The 20,117-nt window shown below is 44.9% G+C and overlaps 1 protein-coding gene across 1 annotated transcript in view; it reads right to left on the bottom strand.

Moving 5' to 3' along the window:
• Positions 1 to 3,382: 3,382 nt before the first annotated feature.
• The window catches only part of LOC129380024 (copine-4-like), a 45,443-nt gene continuing 28,708 nt past the window's right edge, over positions 3,383 to 20,117 (bottom strand). The window contains 7 exon segments of the mRNA XM_055060990.1: positions 3,383 to 7,700; positions 7,893 to 8,129; positions 8,197 to 8,330; positions 10,284 to 10,335; positions 10,611 to 10,665; positions 11,260 to 11,323; positions 11,326 to 11,392. Coding sequence (XP_054916965.1) covers positions 7,569 to 7,700; positions 7,893 to 8,129; positions 8,197 to 8,330; positions 10,284 to 10,335; positions 10,611 to 10,665; positions 11,260 to 11,323; positions 11,326 to 11,392 — 741 coding nt within the window. The 3' untranslated portion in view covers positions 3,383 to 7,568.

Consider the following 20,117-nt stretch of genomic DNA (forward strand, 5'->3'; position numbering starts at 1 on the left):
TTATCTTTGCATCACGTTGTAATGTATTTCCAGTTAGTGTTGCTTTGATGATTTCATGTTTCAGAAATCCTTTAATCTTCATGGCAACCATTCAGCTGTTAAAACACCTGGGTGGACTTAGCCCCGCCTCCGAGGCACAGCTCTTCCCCCGCTCTGCTCCTTCAGACTAGCCAGCAGCAATTACTAAACAGCAGCTGAGCTCATTTTAGGAGCTGCTGCTGCAGGAGCTTCTTAAAGAGACAGAGACCCAATTTCAAGCCATTAAATCAAGAAGTCAAAATTATTTTCAAGTCATTTTGAATGTAAAAAGCATTTTTCTAACAACTGACGCAGCGTCCAGCAGCTTTGTTCAGCAGACAGATGAGGCGTGTCCGTCCGTCCGTCAGCCTCCAGAACAGAAGCTCCTGCAGGTTCAGTTTCCTCTGAATGAAGCGAATCGTGTGAAGCTCTCAGGTTGACAGCAGCGCGTTGCTGTTTCCACCTGAACGCAGCTCTGTGTCCAGCTGCATTCAAGCTGCTGACAGCTTGTGGACCCAGACATGTTCAGGAGTCCAAACCAGCCTGGAGACACGAGGAGACGGCGAGGGGCAGCGGAGGGAGACGACTGACAGAACCAGAACCACGACTCCTGCTGCTGACAGAACCAGAACCACGACTCCTGCTGCTGACAGACGCAGGAGTCCAGAAAACAATCATGTAGATGCAAAAGACTCATCAACAGTAAAGCAGCCGTTCATCATCAGCAGCAACACGAGTCATCAGAAAAACATTTATTGAAATCTCACAGCTTCACACTAAATGTTTAGTAAGTTAGCAAAACGTTTTGCCAGCAAACCAAATATTTAGTTAGCAATTTAAATATTTAGCTCTAAGCCAGCTAAATATTTAGTTTATGAACTAAATAGCAAGCTGAGAGTTAAACATTTCACTAATCTGCAAATCCACCTGCCAATAAGAGGAAGTGGACTATCAAAATAAAAGCTGGGGCTTGTTATCCATCAGTCCAAGTAGCTGGAACTGCTCAGGTTTCCTCTCTCACATCTGGACATAATTAATACACATTTCTGCTTTCACAAAGTGTTGTTTCCATGGAAACCGACCAAACGACCACAGAAGTCACCAGTTTCAGGTGAAAGTTCCTGTTTACAACCGGCAGCTGCAGCGCCGGCTCCTGATTGGCCGATCCTCATTAACCCCCGAATCAGAGATGAGTCACCTGGGCTCATCAGCAGAAGCGATTAAAAACCCGCTGAACAGCGTTAATTAGGCAACCCGGGGTCAGCTGGAGGGCCAGGCTTTAATCAGCAGACAGGAAGTTTCCAACGACTTCCAGGTTCCTCAGGGTTTCTGTTTACGCTGATGAGACTGCGACTCATGACATGTGTAAGTCTGTCTCATGCAAGACGTCTAAATACTGAAACTATTCACCATAAATCCAGACAAACTTTCAACTAGTAAATTGAAATAGGTAGAAGAGCTGCAAGTAAACAGGAAGTTCCATCCATCTTGTCCGGGTCGGGTCACGGGGTCAGCAGCCTAAGATGGAGGCCCAGACTTCCCTCTCCAGCCTCTAGTTCCAGCTCTTCCAGGGAATCCCACGGCGTTCCCAGGCCAGCCGGGATCATCGTGGCTGGCCAACATGTCCTTCCTGTCCTTCCTGTCCCCTGTGGGACCTGAACTCCTCACAGGGAGCCTCCATCCTGACCAGGAGCCTGAGCCTCAGCTGGTTCCTCTCCGGTGGAGGAGCGGCGGCTCCTCTCCTCTCCGGGTGGAGGAGCGGCGGCTCCTCTCCTCTCCGGGTGGAGGAGCGGCGGCTCCTCTCCTCTCCGGGTGGAGGAGCGGCGGCTCCTCTCCTCTCCGGGTGGAGGAGCGGCGGCTCCTCTCCTCTCCAGGTGGAGGAGCGGCGGCTCCTCTCCTCTCCAGGTGAGGAGCGGCGGCTCCTCTCTGAGCTTCTCTCTGAGGGAGAGCCCAGCCACCCGGTGGAGGAAACCCATCTGGGCCGCTTGTATCCATGACCTGGTTCTCTCTGCCGTGACCCAAAGCTCATGATGATGGTCGGAACGTAGATCGACTGATGAATCGAGAGCTTCGCTTTCTGGCTCGGCTCTCTTCACCAGGACGGACCGTCCGGCGCGGTCCGCCTGTCGATCTCCCCTCCCTCCTTCCCTCCTTCCCTCCTTCCCTCGTCCCCTTGGGACAGGACACGCCCTCCACATAGAGAAGGCACTCCACCCTTTTCCGGCTCAACACCACGGCCTTGGATTCGGAGCCACTGATCCTCGTCCCGGCCGCTTCGCACTCGGCTGCGAACCGTTCCAGCGAGAGCTGCAGGTCACGACCCGATGAAGCCAACAGGACCACATTATCCGCAAAACGCAGAGATGGATCCAACGGCCACCAAACCGGATCCTCTCAACAGCTTGGCTGTTCCAGAGATTCTGTCCATGAAAATAACGAACAGAATCGCTGACAGGAAGTGGAATTGGTTGAATCTGGTGCTAAGCCCCGCCTCCTGGATAACTGAGTGCTTCTGGCAGTAAACTGTTGAAACAGTGATGCTGTTTGCGTTTCATTGATTTGTTATGAAGTGAAGAGATATATCAAAACTGAACAGCAATAATTTAGTTGGCCTATCATTAAGGCTGAATATAATCCATATTTTCACCATGGATCCATTCATTTTAAATGTTAGCTTCAATATAATATCGGCTCAAATTAAAGTATTGAGATCCAAGCTAAATATTTAGCCGTGAACGAACCAGCGACTCGCTGCTGCTGATCAACGTTTTATTGTTTTAGTTTGGCGGGTCAACACGAGAGTCACGTGACTCACGCTTGTCCTCCATCTTTGATTCCAGCGTCCCAAACATGGGGCAGAAAATAATCACCAACATGAAAAAACAACATTTATGATCAGCAGACAGAAGCTTGAAAGTATTCACACCCCGACGCCGACTCAGCGCTGCTTCAACTCTTGTTGCTTCTCTGCAGAAAGTTGTGGTCAAAATCATTTTAGCAGCTTTTGCAACATACGACATCTGGGGCTCCTCCCACCAGAATCAGCTCAGAGTGATATGTGGGCTTTGACTAGGCCACTCAGGCACATTCTCCTGGTTTTCTGAGGCCGTTTTAGCCGGAACATTGACTCAGATTGTCCTGCAGGACTTCAGGGTTTGCTGCTGGGGAGCAGAGCATGATACTGCCACCACCATGCTTCACAGTGGAGGGTGAGTTTGTGGTGATGTGCAGGTTTTTTTTTTTGGTTTCCCAAAAATGACCAACAAGTAAAATTTTGTCTCATCAAAGGAAATGATGTCTGTTAGTGGACCTGGTGATGTCATGCAGGTGAGTAACCATGGCAACAGCTCTGAGACAGGAACCGCAGGTTTTACATTTTAATTAAATAATTATTAAAAACAAAGTTGTTTTTTTTCTGCAGGCTGTGCGGAAAAACTTTTTACAGACTGTATATCAGAACAACAAGGACGGACAGCAGGACTTCCTGTCCAGGTTTCGCTCAGATCGGTTTCCAAACCCAGGATTTGAACTATTACATTATGTGTTCAACCAGAGGCCCGGGGGCCAAATTCGGCCCGCCTTAGTTTTCTCTGGGGCCCTCTAGACATTAGAAAGGAACGTTAGTTCGACAGCCATGTTTTAAATGATGAAATCAAATATCAAAACAAATCCATACATAACTACAGATAAATAATGTAACAGGGTCACCAGGTCAGAGGTCAGGACTCTGGCTCTATTTTTGGGGGTTAAAGGTTGAAAGGTTTGTGGACTCCTGGTCTAGAGTCACTTTCCATGGACTGATGATGTAAAAAATGTGGGAAAGTTTCTGAGATGAAAAATGTCCAAACTGCCGAATCGGACCCGGTTTCAGTCAGACAGACATGAGGACGGACAGAAGCGTTACGGATTCTGTCCTTTCCTCGTCCGATCCGTCGATTAGCCTCTTCTGTCTGCTTACACGCGCACGCTGCAGCTTATATAACCATGTTTTCTGTGGCTGGCGGCAGTCAGACAGAAACAGAGCGAGGAGAATAAAAGCTGAACTCCCCTGGTTCCGTCCATCAGCTGAGCCCAGTTGCCCGGCGCTGGACGGGAAATGTAACTCTGGTTCTGATCCGTTTCAATGACATGTACGGCTTGTAACATTTCATCATTCTCTGGCTTTAAAAACAGTTTTTAAAATCTCATTATTTCTCAAGTTAATTTACACTGAGGGTTCTGGTCGGGTTCTAGAGCTGGGAAACGGACCTGGAAGTCCAACAGACGGTTTCTGCAGAGATACTCAGTTTGTGCTTTTAAATCTACTCACATGGTTTCCTGAACATGCTGGAGAACAGAGGGGCTCGTCGCCCGCATGCACAACAACACGCCATGCGTCCGCCGCAGCGTGAGGGACGGCTGAGGATGCAAACGTCTCTGAAGGCAGCTCTTCATCTACAAAATGCTTTGTAAAATACAAAAGTTTAGCAAAACACCAACACAGTGTAATAACAACAGCAGGGAACATGAAGCGCCTCCCTGCTCGGCATGCTGTCTGCAGGCAGGCGGCGCTCCGATTGGTCACGTTGAGTTTGTGAGCTTTTCTGCTCTCGGCCGTCGTCGGCTCTGCATGCACAGCGGATGCTCAAGGTGCTGCACTGAGCATTTTTACACACGGCTAAAGTCTGACCTGAACTGGGGCAGAAACCTCATGATGTTTCCTCCAAAAGGTTCCTGCTGGGCGGATGACAGCCAGAACACACCGCTTGCATCTGATCAGGAAGCCTCTGACCGGCGGCCGGTCTACAGACCACTGGACTAGATCCATTATTCAGACCAGAGTTTGAACCAGAAGTCTTGCCAATGTAAACACTAGGAAGGATCAGAAAAGAGTCTCAGCCTTTTCTGATAGTAACGGACTTCAGTTGGTATTTGTGTGGCTATTGTTTTACACTTCCTATCGTATTCATGATGTTCCCGTCAAATTGATAATTAGTTCCGACCAGAATAGTCCTGAGATCTGACAGTTGAAGACCAAAACATCAGATCAGCCGATGTACACATGTTAAAGATGACACACAGACTGCTGGCGTCGCCCTGTGAGTGAGTCTACAGGCCTCCAACTAAGACCGATGCTTTCTCTGGCACAAATAATCGATCTTGCGAGTCCAGTCAGTGTAAAAAGTCAGATGCAAATGGTGTGTTTATCCTACAAGCTCTGGAATACTTGGACAGGTCCAAACAGCAACAGTCACCAGGTGGATGGACCTCATGGAGCCCGTTGACCTCAGAGTCACTTGCAGAATCTCCAAAACGTGAAAACTGTGATGAGAACTTCCTGATTCACGCTGAGCTAATCCAGCTACACTGTGCAAATTACCGGCTGACTGAACCTCCCTGGAAAAGCTCTACAGCTTTCTGGTGGTGAAAATCTGAAGAACCTTAGAGAAGCTCCAAAGGATTTGCTCTGTCCTTGTGGATCCACAGAGAACAGAGAAAGAACCAAGACAGGAACTGAAGTCCTGGATGAGGACGTGAGGACAGAGACACTGTGGTGAGGTGTGAGGTAGTGCCACACAGGTTCAGGTGGGATCTGCTCTGAGCTCCTTCTTCTGAAGGTGGAGGACGTCAACCAGCAACAGGCAGTGATCCAACAAGGAGAATCAGATGGAGCAGGTGAGACGGGGTCACCTGTGAACCTCTCAAGGAGAGGCAGGTTCTACCAGCTGCTGTCTGCAAAGACCTTCTCAGCTGGTGAAGCCTGTATGGTTCATGTGAAGATGCTCAGAGGTTGTTTTCCACAGTTTCAGGACCAACATAGTGACATTAATTGTAGCGGAGCGTGACACCTTGTGGTCAATGACTTCCTGCACAAGTGGCATGGCCAGCTAGCTCAAAGGAAGTGGGTGGTGTCATGACCTCCTGACCATAGAAACAGCTCAACCATCCAACGATCCTGCAGGAACGTCCTCTGAAAGTCCACTGATGTCAAGGTCCAGTTCTGATTCTGGTCAAATCCATCAGACAAGACACTACAAGTACCCAACATGTCATTTCTGAAACCTCTGACCTCTCACAGCTTCTGCCATCAGCTTCCACCGGACCGGCAAAAACCCAGCAAAACTCTGAGGACTGTTTGACTTTCTGGTCATTGTGATGACTTGTAAGTAAAGAAGAGGCAGGATTTCTCCAACCGTGCAGTCAAGGATGGTCCGTAGACCAACCGGCACATTGAAAGTCTTGCTTTCTGACTCCGCTCTCTCCTCACCGCAGTGGACCCATGCAGTGTCCACATCGCATGTCTATCAATCTCCTTATCCATCCTCCCTTTACTAATGAACAAGACCACAAGATGGATGAACTCCTCCACTTGAGGGAGGAACGTCCCTCCAACCCGGAGAGGCCAAAGCGGCCCGGCCATCGTCTCAGACTTCCAGGTGTCTGACACTTGGCTGTGAATCGTCCTAGTGAATTCTGTAGCTCTAGGCCAGAAAAAGCCAGCAGAGCCACATCATTCGTATAAAACAATCCACAGATTAACAAACTCAGCCTTCTCGGCACTCGGCTACGCCTGTAAATCCTGTCCATATAAGTTATGGGCTCAATGTGAGGAATATGACAGCAACACTAGCAACGTGCCGGGTGTATATGTCAACTTGTTTCCCAGCCACAAATTTTTCTGGACGAATGCAAGTGATTGTTGCCTCATTGCGCAAGTCCCACAGGAAATAAATGGAGAGGGAGCGAGATCGCCTCCTACATGTCAGGCCCTTCATGAACAGGACTGGTGATAAACGGCAGCTTCACCGGAGTTCAACATGCACCAGAAACAGCTTAGTGTCAGTGACGCCTGTGCAGAGAATCCCTAATGAAGGTCCCTGGATACTCATGGAGGACTCCTACAGGTACCCGTGAGGGACATGGTTGAAAGCCTTCTTGAGCTCAAACAAATGTGGGCCAGTTGGGCAAACTCCCATAAGCCCTTGTGCACCCTGCGGAGGATGTAGAGCTGGTCCAGTGTTCCCTGGCCAGACGGAAACCAAACTGCTCCTTCTGGAGGTCCAACTGCCTATTCTTTGTTCAACTATGTTCTTAGTTCTGGGATGTCAAAACCTCTCAAGGTTTCGTTTCAACAAATAAATGATCAATGGAAATGTTGACTGAACCTTTCAGACGCCTATCTAGGGGGGATCAGATGGACTTTGGATCTACAGGTCTTATGATCTTCAGCAGTTACCAGGAGAACAGCAGCATCTTCACCTTCATCCAGAGAGGAAGACGAGTGCCGCTTAAGGGGCTTGCCATTGGGAATTGTTATTGGATATGAAAGGCAGCAAATGTTTCAGTTGATGACATCATTTAAAGTACTAAACTGGCAGCAGCAAAACAGGAACCAAGTGGTTCCTAGACTTGGTCCCCCATGACAAAACTGTGAAGGCCAACTGGTTCAAGGATAGGTGACCCCAATGCCTCATGGGTAAATACTGTGTGCATCATCTTTAGCATCCGCTTTGACAAAAAACACAAGACAGTAAACATTTAGTGAGGTTGGTCTGCTGTGGTGATGCAGTTCAGGGGCCGAATGGCCTGGAAGACGGGTATTCACTGGGCACTTTGGGCTTGATGCCCTTGCTGTTGTAGTAGTCAACCACCTGGTTGGGCACTTCTGCTAACACGCTCTTAGCCAGAGCAGCCGGAGACGCCTGGAGAGGACAAGAGGAAACAAAATGTTGTTTGATATGAACTCCTGACCCTGTTTCAAAGATGAGTCGGTTTTCCAGAAACAAAACTTCCTCAGTTCAAGAGGTGCTCTAACGTGTCTGGAACTGAGCAATAAGGACAAAGAATGGGCATAATGAGTTTTTATGAATATTCTCTGGTTTTCTGAAACTCACATGTTTGAAGTTGCTGAAGGGGACAAACTGGACGATGTCCCGGAGGACGGGTTCTCCTTTGGGCGACCGCAGGATCCCGTCATCCCCATCCAGCATCTGCATGTCACCGAAGTCAGCGTTCCCAATCCCGACGATGATGATGGACATCGGAAGATGGGAGGCCTGGACGATGGCCTCTCTGGTGTCGGCCATGTCGGTGATGACGCCGTCAGTCAGGATCAGCAGAATGAAGTATTGCTGGAGCAGGAAGTGCAGGTCAGTTCAGATGGGAGGAAACCAGAGGTTCCTGAAGCCAACGTCTCACCATGGCCTCTTTGGTGTGGACCTCCTGCGAGGCGGACTTGGCAACCTTCTGGATGATGGGGGCGATGTTTGTGGGGCCGTAGAGCTGCAGCTTGGGTAGGCAGGCCTGGTACGCCTCCACCACACCCTGGATACCTGAGCAGGTCCAAAAGGAACTCCTTAAATGAGTCAGTCAGTCCAATAACTTCACTTGTTAAAATGCTAAATATTTTAGAAGTGAAAATTTATCATTTTACTTCTGAGAACTTTCTGCACATGAAGAGAAAAATGCAACTAAACTTTTAAATAGTGAAGCTCGTGTTCTTGTTGTTTATGGCGCAAGATCAGCAGCAAAATTAAGACAACTGTCCATCCAGCACTGGCTACTTCCTAGTAGCAGGAGGCCGAGTCCATGCTCCAGCTGGCTACTGATCTGAGTCATGATGAATGACAGGCTGGCACTGGAAAAGAAGCCTCCTCACTAATGCTAGCATTAAGTATGCTAACAACTAGCATGCGTAAGCTGGTCACCCGCTGGAAGGTGTTAAGAATTAAAGAGGAATAACTTGGTTTAGCTTGTTAATTCATTCCTCTGATCTCGAATTCTTGTGCCTCAATATGCGCAGTGAGGAAGAGCAATCATACGACAGCTGACTTCAGATATTTCCAGAGTTTTATCCAAAAGAATTCAAAGCAATACAGAATGTTACAACAGCATTACACCCGGATTATCAAAAAGTCCAACACATGACAAACATAGAATTACCTGAGTTGAAAGGGAAACAGAAACAAACAAACAAAAAATGCATTTTTTGGAAATCTTCACTCAGCACAAAGAGATTTGAACTTCTGCTGTAAAACAAACCATTTTATAATAATGTGTATTCTCCTCATTTAAATATATGCATTAGGAGGTGTGTTTTCCTTTGTGTGGGCTGTCTTAATGTTAATTTTATTACCTCCTGCTAAAGAGCCCAAAGGCAGATATATGGATCGTCCAACTGGGTCTCTGCCGTACCAGGCGTCTCCTGCAACTCTCCTGAGCTAAATTTACGACCTCTGTCTGTTTTAGTTTTCTGCCTCAAATGATTCCACAAGAAACCAGTTGGTGTTTTTTAAACAAACTCGCACAAAATCTATTGCTTAATACTACCTATAAGTTTGGATCTAAAACAAACTAATTAAAAACATGCAAATATATTAATATGTTTGATTATATGTTGTAACAGACTTCTATAGTTTTTAATGTTTGCCTGAACTATTCAACCCTGAATAAAGAATTTATTGCCCTGATAGCCAATACACTCCCTGTCTGAAACGCTCCTTAAGGAGTATAAGACTGCTTTCTGATTAGAAATTTATGTAACTTCAGAGAGTCACCAGTTGTCCCAGTTTGGATTTGTATCTAAGTTTATCTTAACGTAAAAGTTAGCCTGTGTACTATTGTGCTACTTTAAAATTCTATTTCAACAAAGGCTAGCATTAGCCTAAAATAGGATAATAACTAGCATGCTAAGAAAACTTACCAAGAAAAATGACTGTAACCGCCACCCGTTATATGCATTGAAGTGACTTTTGCCAGCTCACTGTGATCAACATGCTCTATGACAGGAAACTGAAGTTGGCTTCAGAATGAGTTTCTGATGCGCAGTGATGTCAGTAACCTGTTGCTACTTCAAATCCACTACAGTCACTTATGGAGATCACTTTGCGCTACTGTCTTGGAGAAAAGGGAACTTCCTGCTGGAGGTCAGCAGACAGATCCATCAGCGGATCAAAGCCGCCACTGATCAATCTGATCACTAGTCAGAGAGGAGAGGAAGGACGTGGCAACTCTTCTTCTTCTTCTTCTCTTTCTGAAATACTCACTTCAGTTAAGAGCATGTTATAATGGCAACACAAACTTGAATGAATGAAGAATCAGATCAGAATTTAGTTTTAAGAACAGGATTTTAATTTGGTGTTCGATTATTTAATTTTTTTCGTGGGAAAAAATTTGTTTATGGGCAGAATTTAGTTTAGTGGAGAGCAGAACCGCTCCTCTCGTTTGGACCAATCGGAGAGCAGAACCGCTCCTCTCGTTTGGACCAATCGGAGAGCAGAACCTACCTGCACACTCCGGGTTGTCCTTGTTGAAATTCACAGCGAAGTCGTGGGAAATCTGCAGGAAACAGGAAGTTGCGTTTGATTTTTGATTGAACAAGAGAGGAAGATGAGAGCTCTCTTTCTTCTTCATCATCATCATCATCAGCTGTGGGTTTATTGGTTCTGATCATTCAGATCTGCAGTAATGACCTGGACCCAAAGCGGAGCAGATCAGTTTCTTGCTAATCAGAAACTGATCAGGGAAAAGAGGTCAGGAGGGGGCGCTACTTGAAATCCAGCAGCTACGTCTCAGAGCAGAGTGCATGCTGGGATGGCCGGGCGGGACGTTACCTTGAAGTCTGGAGGGATCCGGGCTCCGAAGCCAAACGCTGGGAACATTTTATCACTGCAGAGAGAGGAGACAGAGAAACACTCTGATTGGCTGAGGGGAGGCTACTTCCTGTTCAGGACAAAAGTCCATCAGAATTTGAGTTAGTCATGTTTCTATTTCCAACATCTGGAGTTTCTTCTCAAGTTTCTGAGGATAAATAAAAATGAATGAAGTCAAATAATTTCTAAAATATAATAATATGAGGTCAACGTCAAAGACATTTATAGTTTTTAATCTTCAGCTTCTTCACAGATTGGAGCAAAGTTCATCTTTGCAGTTTGTCTGATCATTCATGGAGCTTCTTTAGAAATATGGTCTGTGGACGCTAACATCAGCATTAGCATCTCAATGCTACATGTTAGCATTGAGATGCTACTTTAGATTAGCATATCTTTGGTGACGGCTAAGTCCTTTTAGCACATCAGGAGTCGTCGCATTGCGTTGGGTTGAGATGAACTGATAACTTTTCAAGCTAATGAGTAGAAATGAACCATCAGATTATTTCAGGATGTTAAGAGCCGAGCGTGTGTGGCGCCGAGCGTGCGTGTGTGGCGCCGAGCGTGCGTGTGTGGCGCCGAGCGTGCGTGTGTGGCGCCGGTTCTGACCCACCTGTCGTAGTCCTGGCAGATCTCGCCCACGGCCACCAGCGCCTTCAGGTACTCGTTGGGCTGGAAGGGTGGATGTAGTGCAGGGAGCAGCTGTTCCGGGGGTCGCCGTTGGACGCCGTGAAGTCGATGGCCACCTGCAGAGGAAACGGCCAATCAGAGGCTACCCACCGGGGAGACGTTTTCATGACGATCAGGAAGAAAGCGTCAGTCACAGAGAAAAACAGGAAGTTTCCTCTGGAGATGACAGGAAGCTGCTGCTTCCTGTCATAAAACAGCTGGTTCTGGTTCTGGTTCTGGTTCCGGTTCCGGTTCCAGTTCTGGTTCTGGTCCCAGTCCTGGTTCCGGTCCTTAGCCACCATTTGTAAAGTTACAAAGTTATCAGTTCTGTATCCTGAGCTCCACTTTTTCACCATGTTATTCATCCATTCATAATCGTCATGTTAGCCAAGTTAGCCATATTTCTGAGCTAGCTAAATATTCAGGGCCACATTAAGCTAACATGTAATTATTTAGCTTGGAGCTCAACATTTAACTGGCTCACTGTGCGCAGAATTCATGCTGACATGAATCCATGAATGCATTAAAATGCAGCTGGTGCAGCTGACATGTGTTGAATATGATGTTTGCCACTACTGTGTTTATGTTGGCACTATTTTGTTAAGCGGAAGGTTACGCTAAGTAATAAAGGCGGAGCCTCCCTCTCCTCCCTGAGTGTTCGGGCAGAGCAGGGCAGTTGCCGGTTGATGTTGATGGTGTCTCCTGTGTCTTGTGTGTTACATGGGTGAGTTGATGCACCTACAAGGATGTTTTCCAGCGGTGCAGAGGAGCCAAGTGATTCCAGGGGGAGTGGCGGGATACCCGCTACAGAACAATCAACAGGTTATGGGCCCAGGCAAGTTCCGAGTATGGCAGTACACGGAAGGGGATTGCCGCCGCGGTTTGACGGAGACGAAGCCCGCTACCACATCTGGGAAGCAAGGTTTTTAGCATACTTAAAAACCATCGGTCTAAAAGATGCTATCCTGGGAAGAGAGCTCACAACGGGAGCTGGAGTACAAGACGCTACGGAGATCTGTAGGAAAAACGAACTAGCATATGCCGAACTGTGTGGTTGTTTGGACGACAAGACGCTAATGCTAATCCTCTATGAAGCGCCAGATGACGGCAAGAAAAGCCTAGAAATATTGAGACGCCATTTTGAGTCAGAAGAAAAACCGCGAATTGTCGGGCTGTACACGGAGCTAACCAATGTGCTAATGGCTGACGGGGAAGCTTTAGCAGACTGTCTCGGCCGTATTGAAAAGATAGTGGCCGCATTAAACAGAGCTAAAGAGACTCTAAGTGATGCACTCCTGACGGCGATGGTGTTAAAAGGTCTCACGGATGATTACAACCCATTTTCGGTGCATGTCACTCAAACAAGGGAAACGCTGAGTTTCAACGAGTTCAAGGCGAGGCTGAGGAGCTTTGAATGCTCACTGTGCTACCGTAACAGGCCCCGAACAGACGAAGTAATGGCTGCAGATTACAAGGCGTCTAAACCTAAGATTAAAGAGAAGAAGTATTTCAACGGTGAATGCTTTATTTGTGAGAAAATAGGGCATAAGGCAAAAGACTGCTGGAACAAAGAGAAGAAAAAGCGCAGAGGGAACAATGCGCAAAACAGCAACAAGATGGCCGCCGTTACAGACACAGGACAACGAACTGTTAATGCTGAGGACAAGCATAGTACCACTGGTGAAGAAGGAACGTTTGTGCTTCGGTCCAGTGAGTGGCAACATCACAACACGCAGCAGCAAGATCTACTGGTGGACAGCGGTGCTTCTGCCCACATCATGACTGACGAGAGTGTTTTCATCAAATTTGATGAGACTTTCCAACCCAAGAACCACGTCATGCAGCTGGCAGATGGGACACGAATCACCAGAAGTGTCCAGAAGAAAGGAGATGCAAAGATCAAGTTGACTGACCATGACGGGAAAGTTGTGAGTGTTAAGCTCACGAATGCCCTCCTGATTCCAGGGTATCCACAAAACATCCTGTCTGTGGATGCAGCAACTTCGAAGGGCGCAAGATTCAACTTTGAGAAGAATAACAACAAAATGATTCTTCCTGATGGCACAACGTGTAAAATGAAGGTACAAGACAGGTTGTACTATTTGGACATTGTCACAGAGAAAAATGTAAAAGGTGTGGATTCAGCCAATGTATCTTTGGATTTAAAAACATGGCATGAGATAATGGGTCATTGCAACTATGATGATATTGTGAAACTTGAAACAGTTGTAAATGGTATGAAAATCAAAGACAAAGCATCCAGACCCAACCAATGTGAAATTTGTCTAGAGGGTAAGTTTTCACAAAGCAGGAACAGACAAAGTGATGTGAGGGCCAAAGAGCCATTAGAGCTAGTGCATACAGACCTGGGTGGGCCTATTTCACCAGAGTCATTTGAAGGCTATAAATATGCTATCACTTTCACTGATGATTTTTCTGGTACCACTCATGTGTACTTTCTTAGGAACAAAAACAAGGCAGTTGAGGCAACTAAGCAGTTCTTAGCAGATACAGCGCCTTACGGTAAAGTGAAACGCCTCAGATCTGACAATGGAACAGAATTTGTGTCAGAGGAGTACCAGTCTTTGTTGAGGGACAATGCTATAAAGCATGAGAGGTCAGCACCTTACTCTCCCCATCAAAATGGGACTGCAGAGAGATATTGGCGCACATTATTTGAGATGGTCCGATGCATGCTGATTGAGTCAGGTTTACCCAAAGAGCTTTGGCCTTGCGCAGCCAGGACAGCTACAGTCATAAGGAACAGGTGTTACTGTAAGAGAACAGGGGAAACACCTTATTTCCTTTTTACATGAAAGAGGCCAGATCTGTCAAAAATGAAAAAGTTTGGTTCCAAATGTATGGTGTATGAACAAAACAGAAAGAAACTTGATTCTAAGGGCAAAACAGAAATTTTTGTCGGTTTTGATCGTCATTCGCCTGCTTATTTGGTTTATTTTCCAGAGACAAACAAGGTTCAGAAACACAGACTGATCCATTTCATAGAAAAGAGAACAACTGAGAGGCAGACACAGACTGACTGGGACCAGCCAGAGGAACACTACGTAGAGTGGGTGGTTACACCTAGTCAAGCTAGTCAACCACTGAATGAAGAAACAGGACAGGCAGTCACAGACATTGAGAAAGACTCAAAAATGGACACAGGTCCAACTACGGACTCACAGACTCCACGTACCACAGGTAGAGTCAGAAAGAAACCTAAATACTTGGAGGACTATGAATGTGCAGTTCAGAACAGTGACTTGACCATTGACTACTGTTACAGAGCTACAGTTGGGCTACCACAGACTATAGAGAGGCTTTAACATCACCAAAATCTGAAATGTGGAAAAAGGCAATGAAAGATGAGATGATCTCATTTAAAGAGAACAACACCTTCTCACTTGTACCATTACCAGAGGGTAGACAGACAGTGGGGGGAAGGTGGGTATATGCTCTCAAGGAGGATGATAAAGGAAATGAGACATATAAAGCTAGGTATGTAGCAAAGGGATACAGCCAGGTAGAAGGACTTGACTATTCAGAGACATTTTCTCCAACTGCAAAAGTGACGTCACTGCGTGTGTTGATGCAACTAGCTGCACAACATGACCTTACACTGGACCAGATGGACGTTAAGGCAGCATACTTACATGCACCCATTGACCATGAAATATACATGGATCAACCTGAAGGTTTCCAGGTTAAATCAGAGAGTAGTGAAAAACGTGTGTAAGTTGAACAAATCTATCTATGGACTCAAACAATCTGGGAGGAACTGGAAATGATGCTTCATGAGTTCTTGATGTCGAATAAGTTTGTACAGAGCCAAGCTGACCATTGTATTTACACAAATTTTTCTGACAGAGGAAAAGTGATTTTGTTAGTGTGGGTTGATGATGATATAGTTGTGGCTGCAAGCAATGAGATGTGTCTAAAAGAGATCAAAGATAAACTGAAAAGTATGTTTAAAATGAAAGATCTTGGCAATCTCGCACATTTTATCGGGATTGATTTCACACAAAAAGAAGGTCTCATCAAAATGAACCAGTCCAGATACATTGAGAAGATACTGGAAAGGTTTGGTATGGCAGAGTGTAAACCCAGAGCCACACCTAGTGAAATCAAATGTGATCTAGTTCCAGAAGGAGAACAAACTGATCAGAGAAAATACAGGGAAATGCTGGGCAGCCTCATCTACATCATGACCTGTACTAGACCTGATATAAGCTGGATTGTGAGCAGACTGTCACAACATATGTCTGATCCCAGAGAAAAACACATGACAGCTTTGAAACATGTGTACAGGTACTTACAAGGGACTAAGGACTATGAATTGTGTTATAACAAGTGTAACACGAAATTAGAGTTGATGGGATACTCTGATGCCGATTGGGCCAACGATGTTCTTGACAGGAAGAGCACTACAGGCTATTGCTTCAGCCTAAGTCCAAGTGGAGCTATTGTTTCATGGAAAACAAAGAAACAGCAAACAGTTTCACTGTCGACATGTGAGGCTGAGTATGTAGCATTGGCAGCTACCATCCAAGAAGCGCTCTACCTATCCCAACTACTACGGGACATGGACCACAGTTTTGAGCAAACAGCAAAGGTGTTTGAAGATAACCAAGGGACAATACGCCTTGCAAAGAACCCCGTGTATCGCCAGAGGAGCAAGCACGTGGACATTAAATACCACTTCATAAGGTCAAATGTTTCACAGGGAAAAGTTATTTTGGTTTATTGTCCAACAGAAAACATGGTTGCAGATGTGTTCACAAAGTCTGCCACAAAAGGCAAAATTGAAAAATTTTGTTCTTACATGTTTGGAAAATAGTGTTGTGGTTAGAATGTGTGGCACCATCAAGTGGGGGTGTTGAATATGATGTTTGCCACTACTGTGTTTATGTTGGCACTATTTTGTTAAGCGGAAGGTTACGCTAAGTAATAAAGGCGGAGCCTCCTCCCTTCTCCCTCCTGAGTGTTCGGGCAGAGCAGAGCAGTGTGGTTGCCGGTTGATGTTGATGGTGTCTCCTGTGTCTTGTGTGTTACATGGGTGAGTTGATGCACCTACAAGGATGTTTTCGAGCGGTGCAGAGGAGCCAAGTGATTCCAGGGGGAGTGGCAGGATACCCGCTACAGAACAATCAACAACATGCTACCGTGTGGAGCTAGCAGAGCAAAATGGCGTCAAACTGCAGTTTGTAATTCTCTCTGTTGGCCTACAGGGGGCGTTTCCTAACATTTCCTTTACTGCATGTGATCTCTGGAAGTAAATATGTGCCATGAGGATTTGAATAAAAAATGCCTCTGAATTTTCAACGTATAAAAATTTAGTGATAAAAAATTTGCTGTTAAAAATTCAACGTCTAAAAATTCGCTGTAAAAAAAAATCAGCGTCTAAAAATTCGCTGTCTCAAATTCAAGTCTAAAAATTCGCTGTTAAAAATGGCAAGGTTACTTCAGGTCACAGACATGCGCAATGGACGTCAGATTCCAACACCCAGCCAATCACAAGACGCCACGTCATAGAGAAGAAATACCAGCATCACAGAGGCTGGCGACTATGGAGGCGAACGCTAACCCAAAGGTGAGTTTAATGCTTTCATATTTCTGTAGTACATTTCATTTTGCGCCTGAGGTTTGATACATTATCTTAAAGCTCGATTTAAAACACGGGTTTGGTTTGGTCCGTTGTTAATCTTACAGCATGTAGCGCAGGCATATAACGTCTCGCTACCTCCTAGCATCCAGCCCCTCCCAGCCTCCAGCCCCTCCCCGCTGTCCCTCACCCAACTTCCCCCGTTTTATTTAAAAAAGAAAGAAACTTGGATCTTTAAAGAGAACTGATGGGTGGTTGTTTGTATCTTGTCTTGGGTGAGACTGAGACAGGCGGTCTTAGTAAAGTCCAAATTTTTCAGGAGATGCTACCGCTCTCCACCATGGCCTAGCAAAGATACATACAGGCTTCAGATAGAAGACACGCATCCCAGGCTGAGCAGTGTCAATGAGGATGAATGAAAGCAACATTAGTTATTACATATTAACTAATGCAATAAGTTAATATGGCTGCCTTGTGTGCTTCAAGGAGGGGCTGTGAACACTTCCGACATTAACTATTCTGTTCAGCTACTGTACTGTTAATGTGACTTCATTTATGAATGAATTAATGAATTTATTGTCATTACGACATTATAAAAAATACTAGTTACCTACCAAACTGTAGATTTACTTGTGTTTGATATAGTTTCTACAATTTTAACGGGAGAAGAGCACAGTAAGATTGCCATCCTTTTCGTAAAGTACGGAAGAATTCACTTATGAATGAAGCAATAAATTTATTGTCATTATAACATCATCCAAAATACTGCTTTTCTTATCTGACGAGTATTGATATAGAATATTAATTGCTACAAAACGTTGTCCTGTTACCTAGTAACACTATAAACAATCCCCTTTGTTTGCTCAGTTCATTTTAACTCATTTTGAAGAAAACATGCTTCTAAGTATGTCAGCTAACTAATTTTAGATTAAATATCATAATTTAACATAATTTAAAATGTTTTGTATATTAAATATGCTACACACAAAAAAATGTCCCAGTCTAAGGAGAAATATTTTTGAAATTTACAGAGGAGGTGATAAAAGTGTTTGTTTTATTATATGCAATATTGCATTTACATAAAATTTCGACAGAATTTTATTAATTGTACCTGAGTCGTCAATATTAGTCTATAGAAGACTCGGGTGCAATTAAAATTCCCACTATTTTGTATCTCCACAATATATTTTTGGTGACAAAGAATGTTTGAGCTATGCTAAAATTTGTCATTTTTGTTGTATTAATGGAAAATCTTTGTGTTTTCCAGGGTGTACAAATTCCAGAAATTGTATGGAAGGACAGCGGGTTCCTCTTCACGGGTCAAACGTCACAGTACCAAACTCTAATTTGCAACTGACTGATGAACAAATGGCAGCCTAAAGAAATGCAGTAAACCCAAAAGCCACATCACCGTCTTCTGAATGTGACATTTATATTGCTGCAGTTCAGTTTTGTGAGCAGTTTTTTACTATGTGAAAGTTGTCTTCAAAATAAGACTTCTGCTCTTCAAAATGAATCATGCTTTGAATTTAATTATTATTCACGTTACCTTTTTGTAATTATGTTCAATCAAGTTAAATTCTGTGTATAATTGTTGAAAATGGACTTATTTTGGCGGTGTGTATGTCACTTTAAGAGCTCAGGGAGTCATCTAGGTGGGCTTCGCTCTGATTGGTTCATTGTTGTTATCTCAAGCTACAGTTAGTTGTAGACAGAGCACATGTTCAGTTTTCCTTGGAAAGTCATGTTTGGAAGCCGTTCAGAGCTGTTGTTTCAGAGATTGGAGTGCGTAATAAATAAAAGTAAGTTGAATCATTATTTAATCAAGATTTGTTATCTGTACACCTTAACATATACATATAGTAGTTTAAAGAGTAAGGTTAAGATAATGTGATTTGTAGTTGTTTGTTATCATTTGCTGCCATCTACTGGACAAATTGGTAATAGCCGTTTGTGATGAGCGAAAATAATAGCTTCTATTTTTTGTCCTTTGTATTTTGTAGACCACTCTCATCTCTATTAAAGGAACTCTATTAAAGGATTGGCCGAAAACGTTTCGGCCAATCGAAACGTTTTTATCATTCCTTACCGAATGCTCGTGGTGGCTGTCCTATTTAAAGAACAACAAGTAAAGGGAGCAACAACATTAAATGGTCCTTCGAGCCGGAGCGACAGTTGCCACGAAGAGAGCATGTCTTGGACCTTTCCTCAGACCATGATGGACGACCAGGTTAGACCCAGACGGCAAGTACGTCGGCCACCTTACCTAGACGAATTCTATGTGGAGTATACTGGTCAGCAGAATAGAGCACCTTCTTATGGTGGAAATACGAAGCTGTTGGACATGGAGTGATTAAAGCAAGGACACCTATCAACACTCAACCTTACATAAGTGGCCATCAGCAATTTCATGAGGGATCTGCCAGGATGACACCCCTCCCCATACAAAGCTTTGGAAGGTGAAAATATGACACCAGCCTTCACTGAACAAACAAGAGACGAGATGGTCTTTACAGTAGTTAGGGAAATCCGACAAGAAAACCGTCAGACGCAGGAGAACATGTTAAAGCTCACCGAAGCAGTAAGCAAGCTGCAGATAACCCTGCCTCCTGAACCCAAAGTCCAGCAGGAAAAGCAACATTCAGTTAGAGCTAAGTCAGTTGAAGATTTAGACCTTCAGGATTCTCCATGTACATCTGGATCAGAGTCAGAAGCTATTTCCCAATTGGAATATTCAAAGACAAACATTGGTCAAGCAGACAAAGAAGCGGAGGTTTTACCCTTTCAAGACCCACCCCCAGCGGTAAGACAACGCTCGTCTCCCTCTCATTACTCCTATTTTAGGTCGGCTTCAGTGATGAATGATGATGTACAAGATGCATGTAATGATGTGCGAAGGATGGATGTAAGAGAAGGAGGACCTTCATTCCCATATGTTGATGCACGGCCACCGCAGTACCAGTCTTATCCAGAATACTTACGGCCATCTCACTATCATGCAGTGCAGTATCCCCCTGCTACAGGTAAAATTCTTCATCCTCAGCATCGACATCAGCAACCACAAGATTTTGTACCAAGACCAGAAGATCAGGAGAAGATCTACAGGGGACCGAAGCCTACAATCCCACCTTTCATACATGATGATCCCAGATAATTCTCCAGACTTAAAATAGCTCTGGACAATCTTCTACCAAGTGATG

This window comes from Poeciliopsis prolifica, unplaced genomic scaffold, assembly GCF_027474105.1.
Source record: "Poeciliopsis prolifica strain line A6 unplaced genomic scaffold, Auburn_PproV2 SCAFFOLD063, whole genome shotgun sequence".
Lineage (NCBI taxonomy): Eukaryota > Metazoa > Chordata > Actinopteri > Cyprinodontiformes > Poeciliidae > Poeciliopsis > Poeciliopsis prolifica.